Here is a 22,478-nt window from a genome sequence, read left to right as displayed (position 1 = left end):
TGTCCCAGGCATCTGTCCAATATTCTCTTGGGATTTATTTCCAAGCCCTTGAGGGGGGTCTGTCATCAGCGGTGCATTGAGACATTCAGTCGCTAGGACAGTGCTCCTGGTGACAGAAAGAAGCAGAGACCACCCCCCCGGTTAGGTCAGGCTGACCTGACTTTAAATGTATTTAAACATAAATCTGATCCATTCTCTCATGACAAATGTACCAGACTATGCCATCCAACGCAACGATTCAAGTGCTTGTCCCTAGAAATACAATATGCATTCTGCACATAGATATACATAGGAATGCATCATCTTTGTCAACTAGCAGTATTAAAAGACACTAATATACAGTATATCTCTAGGCTGTGAATGATTATAGATGTCCACCTTGCAGGGACTTTGGTATTCAGAGAATAAAGACAAAATAATCTCTGATAAAGTTTACTTCAATTAGCCATCTTAAACTCATCACTTGTCTCGTTTTCTCCTCTGTCCCCTGTTTATGTGACAGGGATGGTTTAGTCAAGAAATGTTACATTTGTTTTATTAGGTACCTCAGGCTTTTACACTAGAACATGTGTTCAGTTAACTGGGGCTGATCGTGACACCTGTCTGTGTCTGATTGGTGCTCAGCCCTTCCACAGCCCTACAGAAGCAGGTCACTCAGGGCCACCGTGATTGGCTCCTTGACCCTGTTGCTTCACCTTTGAGGAAGCGGTTATTACAACTGGCATTTCTCTGCTTTCCTCCAACAGGGAGACATTCTTACATGTGACAAGACCACTGCAAATTAGTGCACAATATTCTGTAGCAGGTTCATAGTTCATCAAACCAGACGATTGTGTTGCTACCATGTTGTGTTGTCTTATGTAGTGTTGTGGTGCCTCATCATGCTGTGTGTTTTGTCCTATATTTCTATTTTTAATCCCAGTCACCATCCCCGCAGGAGGCCTTTTGCCAGGCCGTCATTGTAAATAAGAATTTGTTCTTAACTGACTTGCCTAAAGGCTCAATAAAAATACAAATAAAAGATTAGCATGGGCATGATACTAGGGGGAGAATGTATTATTATGATTCATGCTCAACACAGGCAGCTTCTGATGTCACAGAACCTGTGAAGGCATCTCTCCAGACTCTAGAGGAACATGTTGACAGCACAATCCGTATAGTTAGGATGCTGAACAGCGAGTAGACTAGAGTTATCAGAGAACACGTAAAAGTATGTCAGATGAAATCCTCACTATGGCTTTGATGTAGTCCCTGACTCTGGGTGATGCTTGTGTATTTGGCTGATGGAAGGCTGCTGGTGCATGTCGAGTTCTGATGGACAACGACTGTTAAGCTTCAGGCTATCAATCAACTTCAGTTGATTCTGTGTGCAACGCAAACTGCAGCGTGTACTAGGATCTGGCCTTGGGTTGAAGGAATAGCCAGCATGATCCCAGTCTCAATATGGGCTCCGTAGAGGTAATCACAGTGACACGCTCTCCTTCCACCCCCCCGAAGCCATCCTCGCTGTCACTCTCCAGACTGGCCTGTCAGACCTGGAGCCAGGCAAGCAGTCAGGAGACAGGCTGAGGAGCCACAGATTATGGCCAGAGCCAGGTAATGAGGTTTGCTCCCCTGCAGCCAGAGGTCAGTCAGCCAAGACTTCAGATCAACAAAAAAGACTGAAATAAAAATACATTTCAATAATAGGCAATTAGCCTTGCTAACCGTGGAGCTCCACTTCCCGCCTGCCTCGCTCTCTTTCCTCCCTCATCCTTTCAGTCAGAGAACTGCTTGCCCTGCATACAAATTATCCAGAAATATGATAAAAGCGATGAATGTTTTACAATGGAAAATGTAGTTTGTCTTTGGCATGCCCTGAGACCGTTGTGGGTAGACCTTAAGTGAGAGGTTGCTCTGTTTGACTGGGTCAACTCTACCTTGTGATTGGCCAGTGGACTTCAAAAGGCTTTCCAAATGCACAATGTCTGTACTTGATTTGATTGGTTTATAACCATAACCGTTCAGGCAGAGATGAGAACAGCGACCAGTATAGAGGGATTTGAAGGAGGACATGTTTGACTGTCTGAAAAGGAACTGTGTGTTTACGACTACAGCAATGCTCCTTGTAATAACCCAGGTATTCATTTGGCTTTTACATCAGACTTCATCTATAGGGTTGCTCAAACCCTGCCAACTCACTCCACCACTGTGGCTCCAAAGTATTGATGAGGGAATATGAGGCGACCAGACTTGACTTGTGACAGTCATGTCAAAATATCAATCATGAAAACAGCTACTGAGGGAGAATGTTCCAAATGTATCATATGGACAAAATACAGCATTGAAGTTCCAAGAACACAGTGGCCTCCATTCTTAAATGGAAAAAGTTTGGAACCACCGAGACTCTTCCTAGAGCTGGCCGCCCGGGCCAAACTGAGCATTCAGCGAAGGGGGGTTTTGGTCAGGGAGGTGACCAAGAACCCGTAGGTCACTAACAAAGGTTAAGATTCCTCTATTTTCCAAATGAACCGTTTCAATAGATTTCTATAACAATGTTCCAGCACCCTCTAGTGGCATCTGCTGCAACCAGAGAAAATACAAACAATTTGTATGGATTTTATGCCCAAAATATCACTGATATGTATTGAAGTAGTCAAACCATCTATTGAAGTGGTATCACCATAGTAGCCATTCAAGCTCAACTCAGTGTTCCAGATCCAGTGTGATTGCAGTGCTCTTCCATTAGCAAAAACATTGCTGAGGACTTAAAACACCCAGGAAGCCATTCCTCTCTGCCCTTTTGGTTCTCACTAGAGAACAGCCAAATCTGAATCTCATGCCAAAGGCGAAAGCTGCAGCTTTCTGTATAGGACACTTGTCATTTTGGCCATCAGATAGTGACAAGTGTCCACTACAAGGGCATATTTGTCACCATTCATGGTTTCAGCCTTAAGCAGAGGGTCCTATATAAAATACTAATACAGCTCTGTATCACATCTCAAATAGTACACAGGAGTATTTAAGAAAATTCTTTATTCATAAACTTGATGCAAGTTTACAAATTACTGTACATGGTCAAAATAACCCTTGCAATGAAAAAAAAACAAAGCAAAGCATGCGAACAGTGCATAACTTTATAGCCCGCTCAGTCGCCAATCACAAAATTAAGCCAGAAAAGGAACCAATAATTAGTTTCAGGTCTCAAACCAAAATCTCCCAAAGCACTGGGTTGTTAGACAACTGGTCTGGATCTGTATAAGAGCTGTAATTCACTGCACACCTGACATTAGAACAGACATGGGGCCTTCCACGGCGTTAAATGCCCATTTGATGACACAGGGCTTTAAAATAGTAAGAGGTGGAGTCCCGCTCTGGACAGAATAGTATAGTAGGTCATTCGTTTCCAATCTCATACTTTAAGACATGGGTGGGACGCCCATAAGTGTTGGACAGCCGTTTTGCCATTTTTATCCTTTAGAACTAACCTGGTGTCAGACCTACACAAATCGATAAGAAAAGGAATCCGTTCCCAGAGATCGCATCTACCGACCTGTGAAAACTAATATAGATGATCCAACCTGATAAACAAAAACTGTCCAGTACACACACACACCTTAGTCCCTAGAGGGAAAGTACTTGATGAGATATCTACATGCAAAAGACTACAAAACCAGGAGGTACAGGATCACGATGAAGAGGTGCTAGACTAGAAAAACAAAGACCCAAGACAATGAGGTTAAATGGGTGAGGTAAAGCATTGGTTCACCTTTCAGTGTCACACAATTGATCTGGAGGGATTGAATGAGAGATAGCGCAAACATGCCCCTCCCTCATCACTCCACCACACCCTGCTTACCACTACAGTCTTACCAGTCACTACTTTAAAGATACAGACCAGCCAAATGGAGAGTGAGCAGGCCAATGTTTACTGTAATTCTAGGAGGGGAAAACAATTTGGAAGAAAAAAATAGTAACAAATAATATTTGCATTGTGACATTTGTGAAGCAATCCCTTGCTAAGTCAAGTGTGCAGTAGCTATGTATCCCTGAGTTTGCTTCTCCAGAGAACACAGGGAGGGAGTTTCTAGCTAGGGCATGTTCACGATGAGGTCAGCCATGTGAGAAAGCAGTGGCACGCTTGGTACCAATACGTAAAGTCTATGACAATGATCATCGGTTATCCATGTGTAGTAGACATATTTGGTAATGAAGTCAATCACCATATTGGGTTGAATAGTAATAAACCTCTAAATGAGTCTTCAGTGCCACCATTTTAACAGAACGTGATGCATTGTGTTATACAGGTGGGGTGGCTGACATTACAACAAATACAGCTTAATTATACATTAGATGCCCATTATTAGTATTTTTTACAAGGGCGACATAATTCTGGATGAGGTTAGTGTGCTGGGCTGACCAACAGCGTTGAACAAACAAATAGGAATATTTACTAGGAACAAGTTGGTTCCTATGCTGGTTTTTCAGACAGATGTCTAACAAAGTGGATAACACCCACACAAAAAAAAAACACCTTTTAATGTGTGTAATAACATTAAATCAAATGCGTCACACAATATTCTGCATATTATTCATATAGCTAAGACTTGGCATGCTCCAGGTTTGACAGTGCTGAGGATGGTCATGAGTTAGGGGTTCATGACCCCACTGAAAAGGTTCCTTCCATCACTGACAACAAAGATCATGAGGTGGTCAGGTCATAAGTGAATAATCAGATACAAAATAAGGTACTAGAGAGGGGAGGCAAAGGATGGAAATCACTGGTGCTCAGTCTTTTGTTTAAGACAGTACTACACACACACACACACACACCTTAGTCAGACCTGAAAATATCTCTTTAAAATCAACAAATATTTTATTATTGAGCATGTGGTATGAAGTGAAGTCCACTGTAGCAATGAGGGGCATGGATGGGCGATCTGAGTGTGTGAACAAGCTAGTTAGTCCATGGATGGGCGATCTGAGTGTGTGAACAAGCTAGTTAGACCATGGATGGGCGATCTGAGTGTGTGAACAAGCTAGTTAGACCATGGATGGGCGATCTGAGTGTGTGAACAAGCTAGTTAGACCATGGATGGGCGATCTGAGTGTGTGAACAAGCTAGTTAGACCATGGATGGGCGATCTGAGTGTGTGAACAAGCTAGTTAGACCATGGATTCAAATGAAGCAGGGGACTGCACAGAGCCGTTTTCAAATGATTGCGTGTACAGATAACTTCCTAACGATTGTGTGCATAGCCTTACTGAAAGGTTCATCGAGTGTGTGTCACCGGGGAAATTAGCCAGCATATCTGGAATGCCCAAAAAGCACCACTGTCGCATTGCGTAAAAGGAATGGTGTCACTTTTGAACATATCAAACCACTAACAACAAAATACAAGTATTTCAATTTATACAGGAAAACAATAGTAGTCATTATGCTTACATAAAAACATGGTTTAAAGGTGTTCCTTTTAACTTCTGCAAGAGTGTCCATGAAGCAAATGCTTTGTTATCCTACGTCTGAAAATGCACCTTGATTGATGCCCCTGCTATAGCCAAGGGTATACTAACGCAGTCTCGGCCCGCTTGAACCCCAAGACCCACACAAGGTTACATTAAAAACAATTCAATCAATTCTCAGAAATACAACTTTACAAGTTTTACATGGAGTTAAATTCAACTACATTACAGTGATTAAATCCAACCTGCCTTTGCTAAGCCTGGTCATATTACCGAAAGCAGCCTGAGAGGAGATTGGGCTGGGTGGTGGTGGAGGCGGCCAACACCTCTTGTGCTCAACAGGATAGCCTCCATTAAGCTGTCTCAGTCCCACTTTTGGTAAGGAGTCTATAGCTCTCCTCTCTCTATTCAGGGCCTTTGGCTTTTGTAGACCAGGCATTTTTAAGGAAATAAGCCTCAGGAGGACATGTTATTCCAGAAGGAGGAATCTTGGCAATATACAGATACACAAGCACAGACATAAGAGGCCATCAATGGCAAGTGAGGTGGTGCTCATTCCCACTACCAATGTTTCATTGTCTATCCCAGCCTCCAATGTCACAATGGGAATGTCAACCGTCATTCTCTGTTCCAGTCTGTGGCCGGAGAATCTCAACCCCAGTCACGTAACAGACAGCTTCAGTCACTAGCAAAAGCCATGCCTCAACCTTGACCAGAAATCACAGGCAGTAAGTAAGCTCTTCTTTGCTTGCCCAGAGTAGGATTTAAGGGAGTTGCACAAGATATGGAGTTCATTCAATGCTCAAGGGATTAGGGGTGAGATTGTAACAAAGGAAGCGATTGCACAAGTGCGAGAAAGATAAATAGCTAGAGGGTGAATCCACTATTGAGAAGTGGATATGATCAGTGAGGTGGTTGGTCAGTAGGGGGGGGGGTTTAACAGAATGGGTGGAACTGGCTGGGGAACAAACTCCCAATGAAAACAACTCCAGTTAGAGGGAAAAGAAAAGTATGGGGAGGGAAAGGTGTTGGCCCTAAGACATGTGGTCCCAGTGGAGGCATGGCAACAGTCCTCTTACCCATCCTCCTTAGGGGGAGTGTACCAGCCTACAAGGATCAGACAAGAGACAGTGCACTCAGTTATACTGGACAAAACAGTCAGTTCATCCTAGACAGTAGGAATGAGCAAAGAGGTAGCTGTATTTTATCTTGACCTAAGAACAATCACTATAGCTGCCATATGAAACCCTCTTGGGGCTGGTAATACACTACCAAAAGTATGTAGACACCTGCTCGTTGAACATCTCATTCCAAAATATTGAGCATTAATATGAAGTTGGTCCCCTCTTTGCTACGATAACAGCCTCCACTCTTCTGGTAAGGATTTGGAACATTGCTGCGGGGACTTGCTTCCATTCAGCCACAAAAGCATTAGTGGGGTCGGGCACTGATGTTGGGCGATGCTGCCTGGCTTGCAGTTGGCATTCCAATTCATCCCAAAAGGTGTTCGATGGGGTTGAGGTCAGTGCTCGGTGAAGGCCAGTCAAGTTCTTCCACACCAATCTCGACAAACCATTTCTGTATGAACCTCGCTCAGGGGCATTGTCATGCTGAAACAGTAAAGGGCCTTCCCCAAACTGTTGCCACAAAGTTGAAAGCACAGAATCTAGAATGTCATTGTATGCTGTATTGTTAAGATTTCCCTTCACTGTAACTAAAGGGGCCCAAACCATGAAAAACAGACAGACCTTTATATCTCCACCAAACTTAAGTTGGCTATATGCATTTCGGCAGGCAGCGTTCTTCTGGCATCCGCCAAACCCAGATTCTTCCATTTGACTGCCAGATGGTTAAGTGTGATTTATCACTCCAGAGAACGCATTTCCACTGCTCCAGAGTTCAATTGTAGTGACCTTCACACGACGCCAGTCGACGCTTGGCATTGCACATGGTGATCTTAGGATTGTGTGTGGGTGCTCGGCTATGGTAATCCATTTCATGAAGCTCCCGACGAACAGTTCTTGTGCCAACGTTGCTTCCAGAGACAGTTTGGAACTGGGTAGTGTGTTGCAACCAAGGAAAGACGTTACGCGCTTCAGCACTCTGTGGTCCCGTTCTGTTTGTGTGGCATACCACTTGGCAGCTGTGCCGTTGTTGCTGCTAGATGATTCCACTTCAAAATAACAGCACATACAGTTGGCCCGGGGCAGCTCTAACAGGGGAGAAATTTGACAAACTGGCATCCTGTAACGGTGCCACGTTGAAAGTCAAAGCTTTTCAGTAACAATGTTGGTCTATGGTGATTGCATGGCTGTTGTGCTTTATTTTACACACCTGTCAGCAACGGGTGTGGCTGAACTAGCCAAATCCACTAATTTGAAGGGGTGTCAACATACTTTTGTGTGTGTGAGGTATATAGTTGAAGTCAGAAGTTTACATGCACCATGGCCAAATACATTTAAACTCAGTTTCAAAATTCCTGACATTTAATCTTAGTAAAAATTCAATTTTAGGTAAATTAGGATCACCACTTTATTTTAAGAATGTGAAATGTCAGAATAAAAGGAGAGAGAATGATTCATTTCAGCTTTTATTTTTTTTCATCACATTCCCACTGGGTCAGAAGTTTACATGCACTCAATTAATATTTGGTAGCATTGCCTTTAAATTGTTTAACTTGGGTCAAACATTTCAGGTAGCCTTCCACAAGCTTCCCATGATAAATTGGGTGAATTGGGGCCCATTTCTTCTGACAGAGCTGGTGTAACTGAGTCAGGTTTGTAGTCCTTGCTCGCACACGCTTTTTCAGTTCTGCCCACAAATTCTGTGGGATTGAGGTCAGGGCTTTGTGATGGCCACTCCAATACATTGACTTTGTTGTCCTTAAGCCATTTTGCCACAACTTTGGAAGTATGCTTGGGGTCATTGTCCATTTGGAAGACCCATTTTCGATCAAGCTTGAGATGTTGCTTCAATATATCCACATAATTGTCCTACCTCATGAGGCCATCTATTATGTTAAGGGCACCAGTCCCTCCTGCAGCAAAGCACCCCCACAACATGATGCTGCCACCCCCGTGCTTCATGGTTGGGATGGTTTTCAGCTTGCAAGCCTCACCCTTTTTCGTCCAAACATAACGATGCTCACTATGGCAAAACAGTTTTTGTTTCATCAGACCAGAGGACATTCCCCCAAAAGTACGTACTATTGTTTGTACAGATGAACGTGGTACCTTCAGGCGTTTGGAATTTGCTCCTAAGGATGAACCAGACTTGTGGAGGTCTACAATGTTTTTTGAGGTCTTGGCTGGTTTCTCTGGATTTTCCCATGATGTCAAGCAGAGGCACTGAGTTTGAAGGTAGGCCTTGAAATACATCCACAGGGACACCTCCAATGATGTCAATTAGCCTATCAGAAGCTTCTAAAGCCATGACATCATTTTCTGGAATTGTCCAAGCCATTTAAAGGCAGTCAACTTAGTTCATGTAAACTTCTGACCCACTGGAATTGTGATCAGTGAATTAATTATAAGTGAAATAACCTGTCTGTAAACAATTGCTGGGAAAATAAAGTAGATGTCCTAGCCAACTTGCCAAAACTAGTTTTAACAAGAAATTTATGGAGTGGTGTATGTAACCTTCCGACTTCAACTGTCCATACACACTATTTTCACAACCACTGACTGATGTATGGAGGGATGTAATCTCAAGGTCAAATAGGATACAAGATGTGTAACTGGACATGGTAACACTCACCATTCTTTTCATGGATCTGGACCAGGGATTTGTATGACTGCTGTGCTCTGGCAAGATTGTATTGGTTCTGAAACAAACAGCACATATATTGAACTTGTGCTTATGAATGCCCCAAGAAGTGTAAAGGTTCATTTATATATTGGGGAGACACAGGACTAAGCACCATCACGTACAAGTAAATTAGTTTGGTGAAGTCTGACCGTACAGTGGAGGCCTTTCTATCAGCTTCCCACAAAGAATTTTGCCACTCGTACTGATATCATGCTGCGTTCGCGCCCTCCAATGCAGGTTTATTAAAATTCAGCATAAGAGGAACTGGCTCTTATAAGGCCAGAGTCCTATCAACCCAGTGACAGAAACATTGGTACTCTTATGTTTTTGATTAACAGGTACATTTCTGGCATTCTATTAACCATTTTACCTACCCAACATTAGTAACCTCTGGACAAATATGATAAAACACTTTCATTAGACAGGATATGACAATATAGCTAAGTATCAAGTCTTTCTTTGGTGTACATAGGATCTAACTAACTTTTAAAGAACAGAGGTTATATCAAGCAAGAGGGCCCAAGATTCCTTGAAACTACAGCTGGTCTATAAATATCCCTGTCATTTGGTTTGCTCCGAAGTCTACTGGGATCCCAGAGCCAGATTAGTGTGACTGTGCTGAGAGAAGAGAGAAATGACAGCATGAAGTAGACCCGTGTGAAGCGTCAGCATTAAGAGATCAGCAGCATCGCACTTCTCCAGCGGCGCTAAGTAACAATGTCCTGTTTAAATGAATGGGGGCTTATAGAAATAATTTCCATAGAGCAGCATGGACCAGCTGGCCACACACACAGCTCACCCCTTTATCCATGTCAGAACACAGTGTCAATACACCCTGTAGTATACACCATGTTCACACATTTCAAAGCTCTCTGCCCCCTTAAACAAAACTTACCTTATTGGCTCCAAACTGCACTCTGGCTTTTCCCTTGACTAAAGTGGCGTTGATCTGCATGATTACAGACTCTATGGAATAGGCACTGCTCCAGCCCTGAAATCAAGTGGCGATACATCAATGCACTAGCATTTACCTCCCCTGTGAAATAACATAAAATAACTGACATTCAGAGGCATAAAAACATACCTGTTTTGTGAGAAGCTCCATGCACAGGGCACCCCCTCCAAGAACATAACTTAGAAGACAGCAGGTGAAAGGAAAACATTAGAATATGTAGACATTAAGTGATCAAAAGACCACAATAAATCTCTTATCCACAAGCACAGATGATCTCCTTTTAGCTAAACTGCTAGCCTTTCACTGGCTGTTGACAATTAGTTTAGACCACAAGAGCCCTTCCTTCACGGTTAAGTGAGGGGAGCAACTCAAGTCACAGCGGAAACACTGCAGAAATACAAAGCCATTCCACTCACACAGTGAACTGAACTCACCCTCCAGACAGCACAGGAGAAGCCACCCGTACAAATGGTGGATCAAAGGGGAAATTATCCTGCAGGTAGAGCACAAAATGGAATTAAAACGAGAACAGTCAACGCTAACAAACTGTCAGCATTGGTACTTACTTTATATGAGAAGTTGAGCAGAATGTAATCCATTCCCTCCTTTTCCTTTAAAACCTGCAGGTCACTGTGTAGGGGACTGTCTGGATCTACGCTGTTGAGCAAATGGTGCACATCATAATACGTCATATAATACATCACATGCTAGAATTATACTGTCAACTCCTATGGTAAACAGTTACTTACGTCCTCAGCTTGACGTGCCATTCATACAAGCTGTCATTGACCAGCTCCACTGAATAGATACCTGGAAGAGAATGCATAGTCTGGTAAGTGACATTCATACAAGCTGTCATTGACCAGCTCCACTGAATAGATATCTGGAAGAGAATGCATAGTCTGGTAAGTGACATTCTGAATCAAACTGTCATTTTTGTATTCTTAGAGCTTTCAAGTGCTGCTGCAGTGAAGTACGTACCCATCTTGTAACTCTGGGACCGGTATATCTCCCGGAGCTCCTTCATGAGGCGGTCTGAAGCCTGCACTGAACCAGACACTGCACCCTGCAACACACCACACAGGGTAATACACCGACACCCAAACATGCAGCACATTCAATGATAATAATTCACCTCGACTCCACCGCTGAAAGATTAGTGGAATCTGTGTGGGTAGCTGGACAGGTAGGATGACTGACAGTGAAGGTGAACAGGTGGTCACGTGTCAGGTGACAGAGGAATGTATGAGACTGAGGCAGGAATTCCTTTAACCATAAAGTGGTATATTTACGTATATTTAATGTTTACAGGCTCAGTTCAAATATACTAATAGCTCTGCATTTAGACAAAATGTCTACAAACTCCTATAAATGAACAGTTATTGATCAGCATAGAGCCAAAATGCTTCAGAACTGGCAGTATACAGTTCGCTACAGTATATGGGGAGAATTTCACAGGTTCCATAGCAACGCTCTCATCTGTGATAATGATAGATTTGAAGATCTGAGCCATTGAATGCAGTAGGGACTGTGGAGGATGAAAGAAAAGTCTCATTTCTAAGTCTCTCAGAGCTGCTCACAGACCTTAGGGGAAACGGCTGTATTCCAAAGCAACAATTAAGAAAGCTATGTGTAAATGTTAGATCATATGATTACTAACAAAATGACTAATTACTGTAATTTAGCCTACGCAATCCATGTTGATTATGTCCTTGTTTACAAATTGGAGTCCTAAACAGCATAATATGGGTGTATTGCATTGGTAAGAAATTCCATCAGTAAAACACTGATCGAAAAAGGCATGCATTCAGAACCACCTGAAACTGGTTAGATGCATGCATATTGGCTATATCATAATAGGTCACTAGACATCCCAGTGTAACAGTGCTGGGTCCAGTAAACTGTTATAAGCCTGACAGATATTCCCCATGCATCCCCCAAAAGCGTATAAAATGTCACCTTACCGAATGAGCACTTACGTTCAAGTGGTCCTGCCTCTGGTTCTTGCGGATCTTCTCCAGGATGGCCAGGTTCTCCTTCTCGATGCCGTCATCCTCAGACTTCTTCCCATCCACTGGCTCCTCCTCTTTCATCTCATAGTGGTCCAGGTCTTCAATGTCCTGCTGGCACAACACACAACGACAAGATAAGAGCATTAGAAGACATTTTACTTCAAGTTAACACTTGCAAATGTGTGTGATTGGTATTGACTATCTAGTCGAGCTTGACATCCAGCATAGCTCAGCTCATATCAGCACGGTAATGTGCAGTGCTATATGGAATGACATTTATTTGAAAAGGACCTCTCCCATTTCCTCTTCTTCCTCCTCTTCGGACGTGACCTCGTCTGTGACCCCATGCTAAAGAAAAAAAGAGAAAGATGAGTTCATAGACAGTTCAATCTCATTCCTAACATGCCACTGTCACATCTAAAGTCTGGTAACAAAAAACAGATATTTGTAGGAATGTTCTGAAATGTGCAAAAACCAGTAAGCGAGTTTCTGGGTAGTCAGAAACAACATTACTCGTCTTGCATAGCACAACAGCGCCTCCCGTCCCCTTTCTTTCAGCCCAAGAATCAATGTTTGCGTTTAAAGCACAGCTGTACAGGCTGCTACTGCTTAACATTCATCCTCTGCTTCGGTCATTCTAATTTCTCAAGTAGACTATGAGGCTAAGGTTGTGTCTTCATTGGTTTGAGGTAAAATATGCTAGCACCTCCCACGAGCACAGGAAGAGTCTATTGATTCCATCTCCAGGACTCTGCACTAATCATTCATGTCTGTGCTGATGGACGGTTTCAGGACAGTAATTAGGTTCTTCATGCAGGTTTTTAAACCCTTTCATTAGCTAAGTGTCTTCAAGCTCCTTGGCAGCTTTGACAATAAAACTAAACAAAGGGATTAGGCACATGACTCACTTTAGGTATGTGAAAGGAGATGGTCTTCATGAAAAAGCCTCTAGGTGTTTTTTTTGTACAAATATTTTTATTTAACTAGGAAAGTCAGATAAGAACAAATTCTTATTTACATTGACGGCCTGCTCCGGCCAAATCCGGACGACACTGGGCCAAATGTGCGCCGCCCTATAGGACTCCCAATCACTGCCTGATGTGATACAGCCTGGATTCGAACCAGGTCCTATAGTGACACCTCTTGCACTGAACCTTAGACCGCTGCGCCACTCGGGAGACCCATACTTCAATGCCATCCAATGGAAAATATATAGGCCTAGTAGTATTTGAAAACCAGAAAACATTTTGAGCGGTCATTAGCCGTCCTTACCTTTCGGTCTTGTCCTACAGGGCCAGCAGGGAGGGGCTGGTCCAGCATCTCTACATCTGGGTGCTGGGGCAGGTTGTACAGCCGACAGAGGTCACAGATGAGCCGCTTTAGCTGCTGCAGGAGCTGGGGGACAGTACCAAATGGGACAGTTAAGAGTTAGGGAGGTCAGGCAGGCAGCACTAGATAACACAGCACAGACATGTCACAGATACATTGCTGTGAAAAAGGATATTTTACAACAAATGCTATCAGATCTTCAACCAAAACATAATATTAGATAAAAAGGAACCTGAGCAAACAAATAAACATGATAAAACTTGTTTCATTTATTTAATAAAAAAGGTAATGAAACACCCAATGCCTCTTTGAAAAAGTCATTTCCCCCTTACACTCAACTGGTTGTGCCACATTTAGCTGCATTGACTGCAACCAAACACTTCCTGTAGTCGTTGTTGATCAGTTTTCACCCACTCCTCCATGCAAAACTGATTTAACTTAGCCACATGTGGATTTGAGCATGAACTGCTCGTTTCAGGATTTGCCACAATATCTCAAAATCAGATCTGGACATTGACTAGGCCATTCCAAAACTGTTTTTTTCAGCCGTTCTGACTTGATTGCGTTTTTTCAATCAGTCTTCCTGCATGAACCAGCAGCACTTCAGCTTAAGCTCAGACATCCTGATATTCTCAAGTAGAATTTGCTGATACACAGTAAAATTCACTTCAATGAATGCAAGTCATCCAGGTCCTGATGCAGCAAAGTATCCCCAAACCATCACACTACCACCACACTTGACCATTGGTATGAGATTCTTAATGTGGAACGCAGTGTCTGGTTTTCACCAGAAAAATAATGTCTACATCAGAATTGCTGACAAATTGTCCATTAGCAACAAATTGTCCATTTTGGAATGGCCTAGTCATAGTTCAGACCTAAACCCACGAAAGTCTGAGTTAAAGCAGTTCTACATGAAAGAGTGGGTCAAACTTTGATGCGAAAGACTGATCAACTGCTTCCTGTAGTTGTTGGTTCCAGTCATTGCAGGTGGAACAACCAGGTACTTTGTGTAAGGAGAAAATTAACTTTTCCATTGGATGTGGAATAACTATTACATAATGTTTTTTATTTGTACACTCAACTTCCCTTGATCTTATATTAGGTTTTGGTTGAAGATCTGATAACATTCAGTGTAAGAAAATATGCAAAACCAGAACATTAGAAAGGGGGCAAATAGTTTCTCACTGCATTGTACCCCCACCACAGCACACCCTCAGAGACAACATGAAAGGTAAGATTGCGTCAGGGAATGTCAGACACCTTAGCAACAGTAACTTGGTGCAGAAATGTGTACCTGTGCAAGCGTCTCAGTATTGCTATAGAAGAAGCGTATTCTACTGAATGTAGGCCTGGTCCATACATGGTGAAAATGTTGTAGAATGTATGGTGCAACAGAGAAAATCTAATCACCACAGATAACTTTAATAAGAGTGCTATAAAATGCAGATCAGGTGGGTTACAAACAGATCATGCAGTGTGAGTAAGTAGGCCAAGTCAAAGAACATAGCTACATAAGCAAGATATAGCCTACAGAGAACTCAGCGTTTCCTCTTGGATTTCTTTCAGCAGCAGCAAAAGATAGGAGGGAGGGGGGGGCTTGTCCCCCCCAGAGATTGTTTTTGGTAGAACAACTGATAAGGGCTCCTGAGTGGTGCAGCGGTCTGAAGCACTGCATCTCAGTGCTAGAGGAGTCACTACCGACCCTGGTTCAATCCCAGGCTGTATCACGGGTTAGGTGAGGGTTTGGCCATGATTGTAAAGTAAGAATTTGTTCTTAACTGACTTGCATACCCAAATAAAGGTCACTTGTGAGGACTTCAAAAATACATTCTATTCCAAAATGAATGAAAATGTTGGCAATATTTGAAATAGAAGGGATCGTGCCACTGCATTGTAGGGAGATGAGGAGCAGGCAGTGGCTGTGTGCTCGTGGCTCTTATTTGCACCACTGCTCGCAAATATACCTTGTAATGCTGATCTTAAGCGATTCTCCGGGACTTTTGAAAACACAAAGTAGCACCACCGAGCCCACAAGCGGTTCCTGAAAGTTGCGTACTATATGTCACATATAAGTGCACTAGGGATGTGACAAATGGATATTTTTACTTAACGTTTAAAAACGGCAATAATTAATTTATTGTTAAAACGATCAGTCATAAATTGCGGAATTTTATAATGCAGAATAAAAGCCCTATTACGTATGCACGGCTACTAGGGTCAGGTAACGAATTTCTCTACCACAACCCTTTACAGAATTATAACGCAGCTTCAGTAACACATCAATAGTGACAATTATTAACTTTTCAGAAAATTTGAGAAAGTGACAGAATTCTGCTCCGGCATAAAATGTTCTGTATTTTTTCCCTTCACCTTAAAGTACTTTTTTTTTTAGGAGAGATTGGTCTCCGTGCAGGCAGCAGCTCAAAATAGTTTGACAGTTCTGGTTGTCTAGTAATGGACGTTAGTCCCGCTTCAGAAGCCTCATTCCTTTAAGTAAAATGCTCGTTCATATCTCCAGAGAAGGTTTCGTGTCAGCTTTTAAAAATCTGTGGTGTAGCCTACCCTAATAGACAGACAAACCAGCCATAGCGCTTTCAAGCGACCACATTCCAGTATGTCTGAAAAGGGTTATCGATAAAGGATAGTGAGCCTATTGTAAGTTAAAAAATAAAAATAAAATAAAAAAATGATTAGGCTACCCCGTGCTCGCAAAACTAGCCCAAAGATACCTCCATCCCGGCAACACACAAAATGTAGGCTAATCGAGGTAAGACAGTAATCCCTCTCAAATAATGCATGTATGAACTGCACATTGACACATCTAGCCCAGAGAGTTTAAAAAAACAACTTAGTAGGCTAATAATCGGAGCAGGTCTTTAAAGGGACAGGGCTTAATTGCCGAATCTTGCACTTTTTCTACTTACCCAGAGTCAGATGAACTCATGTGCAGTTTGAAGGTAGTGTCGCAAACCACTGCTAACTAGCATTTGCACTAACACAAGTTGGCAACTTCCTTCAAACTGCATGTAGAGATACAAAAAAAAAATGGTATCCATTAATTCATCCGACTCTGGGTATGTAGAAAAGGGCTTAATTGCCAAGTCTCCACTGCTAAATAAATATAGGGGAAAACACTGGAGAACTGCTTGGCACAAAAATTGTAATTTCAAAGGTAATTTTGTTTTGCTAGCAGAGACTGGAATATGTTCGGCTTCATCAATAAGTACATTGACGACATCGTCCCCACAGTGAGTGTAGGTACATATCCCAACCAGAAGCCATGGATTACAGGCAACATCAGCATCGAGCTAAAGGATAGAGTTACTGCTTTCAAGGAGCGGGACACTAATTCAGACGCTTATAAGAAATCCCGAAAGACCTCAGACGAACCATCAAACAAGCAAAGCGTCAATACAGGACTAATATTGAATCCTATTACACTGGCTCTGATGCTCGTCGGAAGTGGCAGGGCTTGAAAACTATTAAGACTACAGATGAAAAACCAGCCGCGAGCTGCCCAGTGACGCGAGCCTCCCAGACAAGCTAAATGCCTTTTATGCACGCTTCGAGTCAAGCAACACTGCATGAGAGCATGCATAAGAGCACCAGCTGTTCTGGATGACTGTGTGAGAACGCTCCTCAGTAGCCGATGCGAGCAAGACCTTTAAACAGGTCAACATTCACAAAGCCACAGGGGCAGACGGATTACCAGGACATGCACCAAAAGCATGTGTGGACCAACTGGCAAGTGTCTTCACTGACATTTTCAACCTCTCCCTGACAGAGTCCGTAATACCTACATGTTTCAAGCAGACCACCATAGTCCCTGTGCCCAAGAAAGTGAAGGTAAACTGCCTAAATGACTACCGCCCCGTAGCACTCACGTTGTAAGGCATTAAGTGCTTTGAAAGGCTCACATCAACACCATCACCCTGGAAATCAACAGATGACACAATATCAATCGCACTGGACACTGCCCTTTCCCACCTGGACAAATGGAAAACCTGTGAGAATGCTGCTCATTAACTACAGCTCAGCATTCAACACCATAGTGCCCACAAAGCTCATCACTAAGCTAAGGACCCTGAACAAAACGTGGACTACAGGAAAAGGCGGCCGAACAGAACCCCATTAACATCGCGGGGCTGTAGCGGAGTGAGTCGAGAATTTCTATCATGGTCCAAACACACCAAGACAGTCGTGAAGGGGCATGACAACAGATCCTCAACATCCCTAAAAGGTTCTAAAGCTGCACCATCGAGAGAATCCTGAACGGTTGCATCGCCACCTGGTATAGTAACTGCTCGGCATGCTAAGGCGCTACAGAGGGTAGTGCGTAAGGCCCAGTACATCACTGGGGCCAAGCTTCCTGCCATCCAGGACCTATATACTATGCGGTGTCAGTGGAAAGTCTCAAAAAATTGTCAAAGACTACAGTCACGTCATTGACTTTTCTCTGCTCTCCGCACTGCAAGCGGTACCAGAGCATCAAGTCTAGGACCCAAAGGCACCTTTAACAACCCCAAGCCATAAAACTGGTCACCGGATTATTTACATTGACACCCCCACCCCCCCCATTTGTTTTTTTACACTGCTGCTACTCGCGGTTTATCATCTATTCATAGTCACTTCACCCCTACCTACATGTACAAATTTCCTCGATGAACATGTATCCCCACACATTGACTCTGTACCGGTACCCCCTGTATATAGCGTCATTATTGTAATTGTATTGTGTTATTTTATTCATTTTTTGTTTTACTTTAGTTTATTTGGCAAATATTTTCTTAACTCTTTCTGGAACTGCACTGTTGGTTAAGGGCTTGTAAGTAAGCATTTCACAGTAAGGCCAACAGGTGTTGTATTCAGTGCAGATAACAAATGATTTGATCTCAAATATTCACATGACAAGGCTCTTTGGCCTGCTGAAACTGTCACTGTGGCAGTGTGCCTGTCAAAAAGACCCATCCCCCTGATTCCACATCAGAGGCACTCTCGACACTCACACCAAACATGACAGAGGGCTGTTCTATGATGTTTGAGTGACATGAGGGTGACTTCAAAAGCCTCCTCTGTCTAACAGCTAGAACTAAGACAAGAGGAAAGAGGCAGAGAACAGCCCTGAATTGGTCTGACATTCATCTCCCTTTAACCTCCAATAGCAGTTGGTACAGCAGTATGAAATAGGGGAGTTGAGTGACAGCTAGGCTATCAGAAATGCTTTACCCAACAACACCAAAACAGGTATGGTTAATTAGTCATAAGAAGAGATGCGATGGTTTGAAAACCAACCTATTTTTAATTGCTCCGCATAACACAGTTGAAGTTGATTCGATTAATATTCATGTTGTATAATATGGTTGTTTTAGTTTGGATACAAGCATCTGCTAAACAACAAAATTGTAACTGTAAACAAATACTTCAAATATATTGTCGTAATCCAGTTTCATTATTTAAACACTGGGAAATCTATTTTCTAAATATCCAAGTACTAGATCAAAGGCTGGGATTGAAATGGATCTTACCAGGGTGCTGCCCTTTCTGACATCCTCCAGGCGTTCCAACACTTGTGTCAGGCTTGGGTCATCAGAGTCCACAAACCAGATTGGAGGTGTGGAGGGGTACGACTCCTGTAAGACATGGGTTTCAATGAGGATGAGAGAAGCAAACAAATAAATCAGCATTATACGACTGGGAAATTTGATAATTGTTTGGAACATTGAAATTAAACAGGTGTGACATTGACTTGTCAATCAGACCTGGGAAATCTCAAGTCATTTTAAACAGAAAAAAAATACATATCTGATTACTACTTTACATTACCTGAAGCTAAATTAATGTGTTGTGTGATGGTGGCCATTTCACATTCCTTATATAATGTTAACAAGCCAAGTAAACGTTAAGAGCACTGAATTCAATCAGTATGCTGGTCAAACGAACGTAGCAAATTGGAAAATACAAACCAATAGCATAACGTTACAGCTAGCAGATCACAGTCTGCTCACAAGACCAGAAGCTGTTTATTTGACAAGTGATGCTTTTGAATCATGCTAGCTAGCAATTATCTACTGACGCCATTAGTATAGCTAACTTAGTACTTACTGTGTTGATCATGCCCATGAAGCATGAAAATATAACAACCACTACGTTAGCTAGCTAGTTAGTTGATTGTCAAACAAGTTAACGTTAGAAAATACTGAAGTGTAGATAGCTAACGTTAACAATGTTCATCAGTGACGCAGAAAGCGTGCCTAGCCTAGGCCCTAGCATAATGTCATGCTAGTTTCAGGATAACTCTTAGGCTAAAATCAACAGGCTTGCTTGTATTTCAGTATTTTAGCTAGTTAACGTTAAGTACGTAGCCTACAATAGTAATATGCAAGTATTTTTACTCATATTAAGTCACCATACTAGAAACAAGTCAGCTACCGTTAGCTAGCTTGCTAACATGCAACTATTTAGACTCCCACTGGAAGTAGAAACAAGTCAAACAAAAACATTACATGGTTAAAGTAGCTAAATGATAGCTGGTTAACGTTCGACTGGCCACAATTTGCTGAGTGTTTCTTTAACCATCTGTCCGTTCGCCTGTCCCGCACCGCCAGGCAAAATAACTGCGTGTTCTGAGCTAACCTACTGTAACTAGTTACCGCGTTAGACATGTCGCCTAGTTTCCCTGCTTACCGTAATGTTGCAATGTATAATCAACAGCTTTTCTCCAGTCACATTAAACTGACAGTTTAGCTCATCCGGTTTCCAGTCAATAATTCTGAATCGTTCGTGGTTTGGATCAAAAATGGACTCCAGAAACTTCAGTTCGGCCTTCAGCCCCGAAACCGACATCTTCCACGCATCTCCGGCTGGGCTGCTGGGGAGGAGTGAAGTCGGGACTAAAACTGCAGCCACACAGTCGAGTCCCAAATCAAGCCTTTTAAAACAACGTAATGTCAAAGCGCCTTCAACACAGGTTCGCTAGCTCAATAACAACGCCGTGATTACTCGTCCGTTGTCTTTCCGTTTAGCTAGTATTGTTGTTGATGTTAGCCTTCTGATAGTACAATTTCAAGACCATACAATGTGACTTGGTTGAGTATTCACAGTTCTTTCAATTAGTTGCGTATTTGTTTCGCCGGTCAACAAACTGATCATGATAATGCCCGCAAAATTGTAACCCAACGCAGTCACAATGTGTCGTTGATCCCCGGCGCTCAATTGTGATTTCTTCTGGGGTTTAAAGATGGCGTTTTCCCGAGCCTGCAGAATCCCAGCATCCAGTGCGTGCTCAGTTGAGGGGCGGAGGTTAGAACACCAAAATATAGAAATATATCAATCACTTAGACAACTTTGAAACATTTTGTCACAGCAGTCTTTCTGTGCGGTGACTGAGTGAAGTAAACCGTCCTTACCTGGAGCATATTGCTACTAAAATTATAAACGTGTAGCTGGCCAAGGGTAGTCATTTTCCAGGTGGAAGTGTAATGCCAATAAAACCATATTTATAATTTAATTGATGACAAGGCAAACTAATCTAATTGGATTGGCTTGCTGATGAGAGAGCTGTCTGACTTTTTAGGGGGTCTTTAATTCACCTTTAGCCATCATTTTTGTTGAAGACTGACTTGTTGAGAACACACTATAGATGTCTGTCCTACATTATTGTTGCTATACCCTTTTGTGACAGAAGATGTCAGTGTACTACTCTTTTTTTAGTTAAATGTTTTTTTAACTGAACTCAAACAGTAGCTTCTCAACTTAACAAAGCATCATGATGTGATGATGATCATTACACAGCACTCTCTGCGTTGTAATTCTCCATTTAGTCACACCAACTCCTCACTTAAATGGACAGTGAAAGAATGATGAACCAGGACTTAATCATTGGGTGATGGTTGTCTGATCATCAGCTAATTATGTCGTACAGTCAATATAATAGTAAATATGCTTGTGACAGGTGCAAGTTCACAAGTTATATGATATGTGAATTGTCTACTGAAGATTTGGATGGGGCGGCAGGTAGCCTAGCGGTTAAGAGCATTTGGCCAGTAACTGAAAGGTCGCTGGTTGGATTCCCCAAGTCAACTAGGTGACAAATCATTCAATGTGCCCTTGAGCAAGGCACTTAACCCTAATTGATGCTGTAAGTTGCTCTGGATAAGAGTGTCTGCTAAATTACTACATTTTTTTTCTTTCTAATGGATTGAATCTTTGGAACTATCACGATGCAGCGAGCCCCTCTCAGTTCATCTAAGAATGGCAGCTGTGTGGGAAGATGAGGCTGAACAGAGGGGGGTCCAGTCAGAGGAGAGGAAGATGAGAAAGGCCTCAAATTCAACTGGACAACCAGAATGGGATTCATTGAGCATGCCAAACGTTAAAAGTAAACAATCAAGGCAACCCCTGAGGAGTAAGCCTGTTACCGAGAGATGAGTGAGTGCAGCTGACTGAACGAGGAGAATGCAGTGCTGTCAGCTCCAATCACACCGTCACAAGGCCTGCCCTGCAGCTCAAGAGAAAGAAACTTCCCCGTGGCCCTTCTTCAAACCCCAAACAACAACCCAGGCAGAAAGTGTGAGTACATGAGCACTGCAGTGCAGGACACAAGCAACATTACAAGCAACATTACATTTAGACCAAGGTGATTTCCACACAACCCAACTCTGTTCTTGGTTTATTTCATGTAATAACATTTTTATTTCAATTCAGAAAATCATTGAAAGTTGTTGAAATTATATAGGCTAGATGGGCTTTCCACTTTTCAGCAGCAAATTACACTGAGTGTACAAAACCTTAGGAACACCTTCCTAATATTGAGTTGCTCCTGGCATCCATTACCATACCCCGTTCAAAGACACTTAAATCTTTTGTCTTGCCCATTCACCCTCTGAATGGCACATATACACAATCCATGTCTCAATTGTCTCAAGGCTTAA

The 22,478-nt window shown here is 42.5% G+C and overlaps 1 protein-coding gene across 2 annotated transcripts; it reads right to left on the bottom strand.

Annotated features, from left to right (window-relative positions):
• Positions 1-2,998: 2,998 nt before the first annotated feature.
• LOC124035784 (ubiquitin-conjugating enzyme E2 Q2-like) lies at positions 2,999-20,810 on the bottom strand. Of its 2 annotated transcripts, none has more exons than XM_046349500.1 (13): positions 20,233-20,810; positions 19,074-19,178; positions 13,489-13,611; positions 12,508-12,564; positions 12,184-12,324; positions 11,186-11,270; positions 10,954-11,014; positions 10,771-10,861; positions 10,639-10,697; positions 10,334-10,382; positions 10,145-10,240; positions 9,199-9,265; positions 2,999-6,549 (listed from the first exon to the last, which is right to left on the bottom strand). In XM_046349500.1, the coding sequence occupies exons 1-13, from the start codon at positions 20,389-20,391 to the stop codon at positions 6,518-6,520; spliced, it is 1,125 nt and encodes a 374-aa protein (XP_046205456.1). In that variant the 5' UTR covers positions 20,392-20,810; the 3' UTR covers positions 2,999-6,517. The 2 variants fall into 2 exon arrangements, with proteins under 2 accessions (XP_046205456.1, XP_046205455.1); XM_046349499.1 differs by having other exon boundaries at positions 12,169-12,324; positions 20,233-20,808.
• Positions 20,811-22,478: the final 1,668 nt, after the last annotated feature.

This window comes from Oncorhynchus gorbuscha, linkage group LG05 (assembly GCF_021184085.1).
Source record: "Oncorhynchus gorbuscha isolate QuinsamMale2020 ecotype Even-year linkage group LG05, OgorEven_v1.0, whole genome shotgun sequence".
NCBI lineage: Eukaryota > Metazoa > Chordata > Actinopteri > Salmoniformes > Salmonidae > Oncorhynchus > Oncorhynchus gorbuscha.
The sequence above is the reverse complement of the archived record's forward strand: the minus strand, read 5'-3'. Positions and strand labels throughout refer to the sequence as shown.

Excerpts from the sequence above, each read along its gene's own strand:
- LOC124035784 (XM_046349499.1), bottom strand. The coding sequence starts at position 20,391 with ATGTCGGTTTCGGGGCTGAAGGCCGAACTGAAGTTTCTGGAGTCCATT. Across the intron at positions 10,241-10,333 it reads TGGAGCTTCTCACAAAACAG|GGCTGGAGCAGTGCCTATTC; the intron begins GTATGTTTTTAT and ends ACTTGATTTCAG. Across the intron at positions 9,266-10,144 it reads TGCAGTTTGGAGCCAATAAG|AACCAATACAATCTTGCCAG; the intron begins GTAAGTTTTGTT and ends TGTTTGTTTCAG.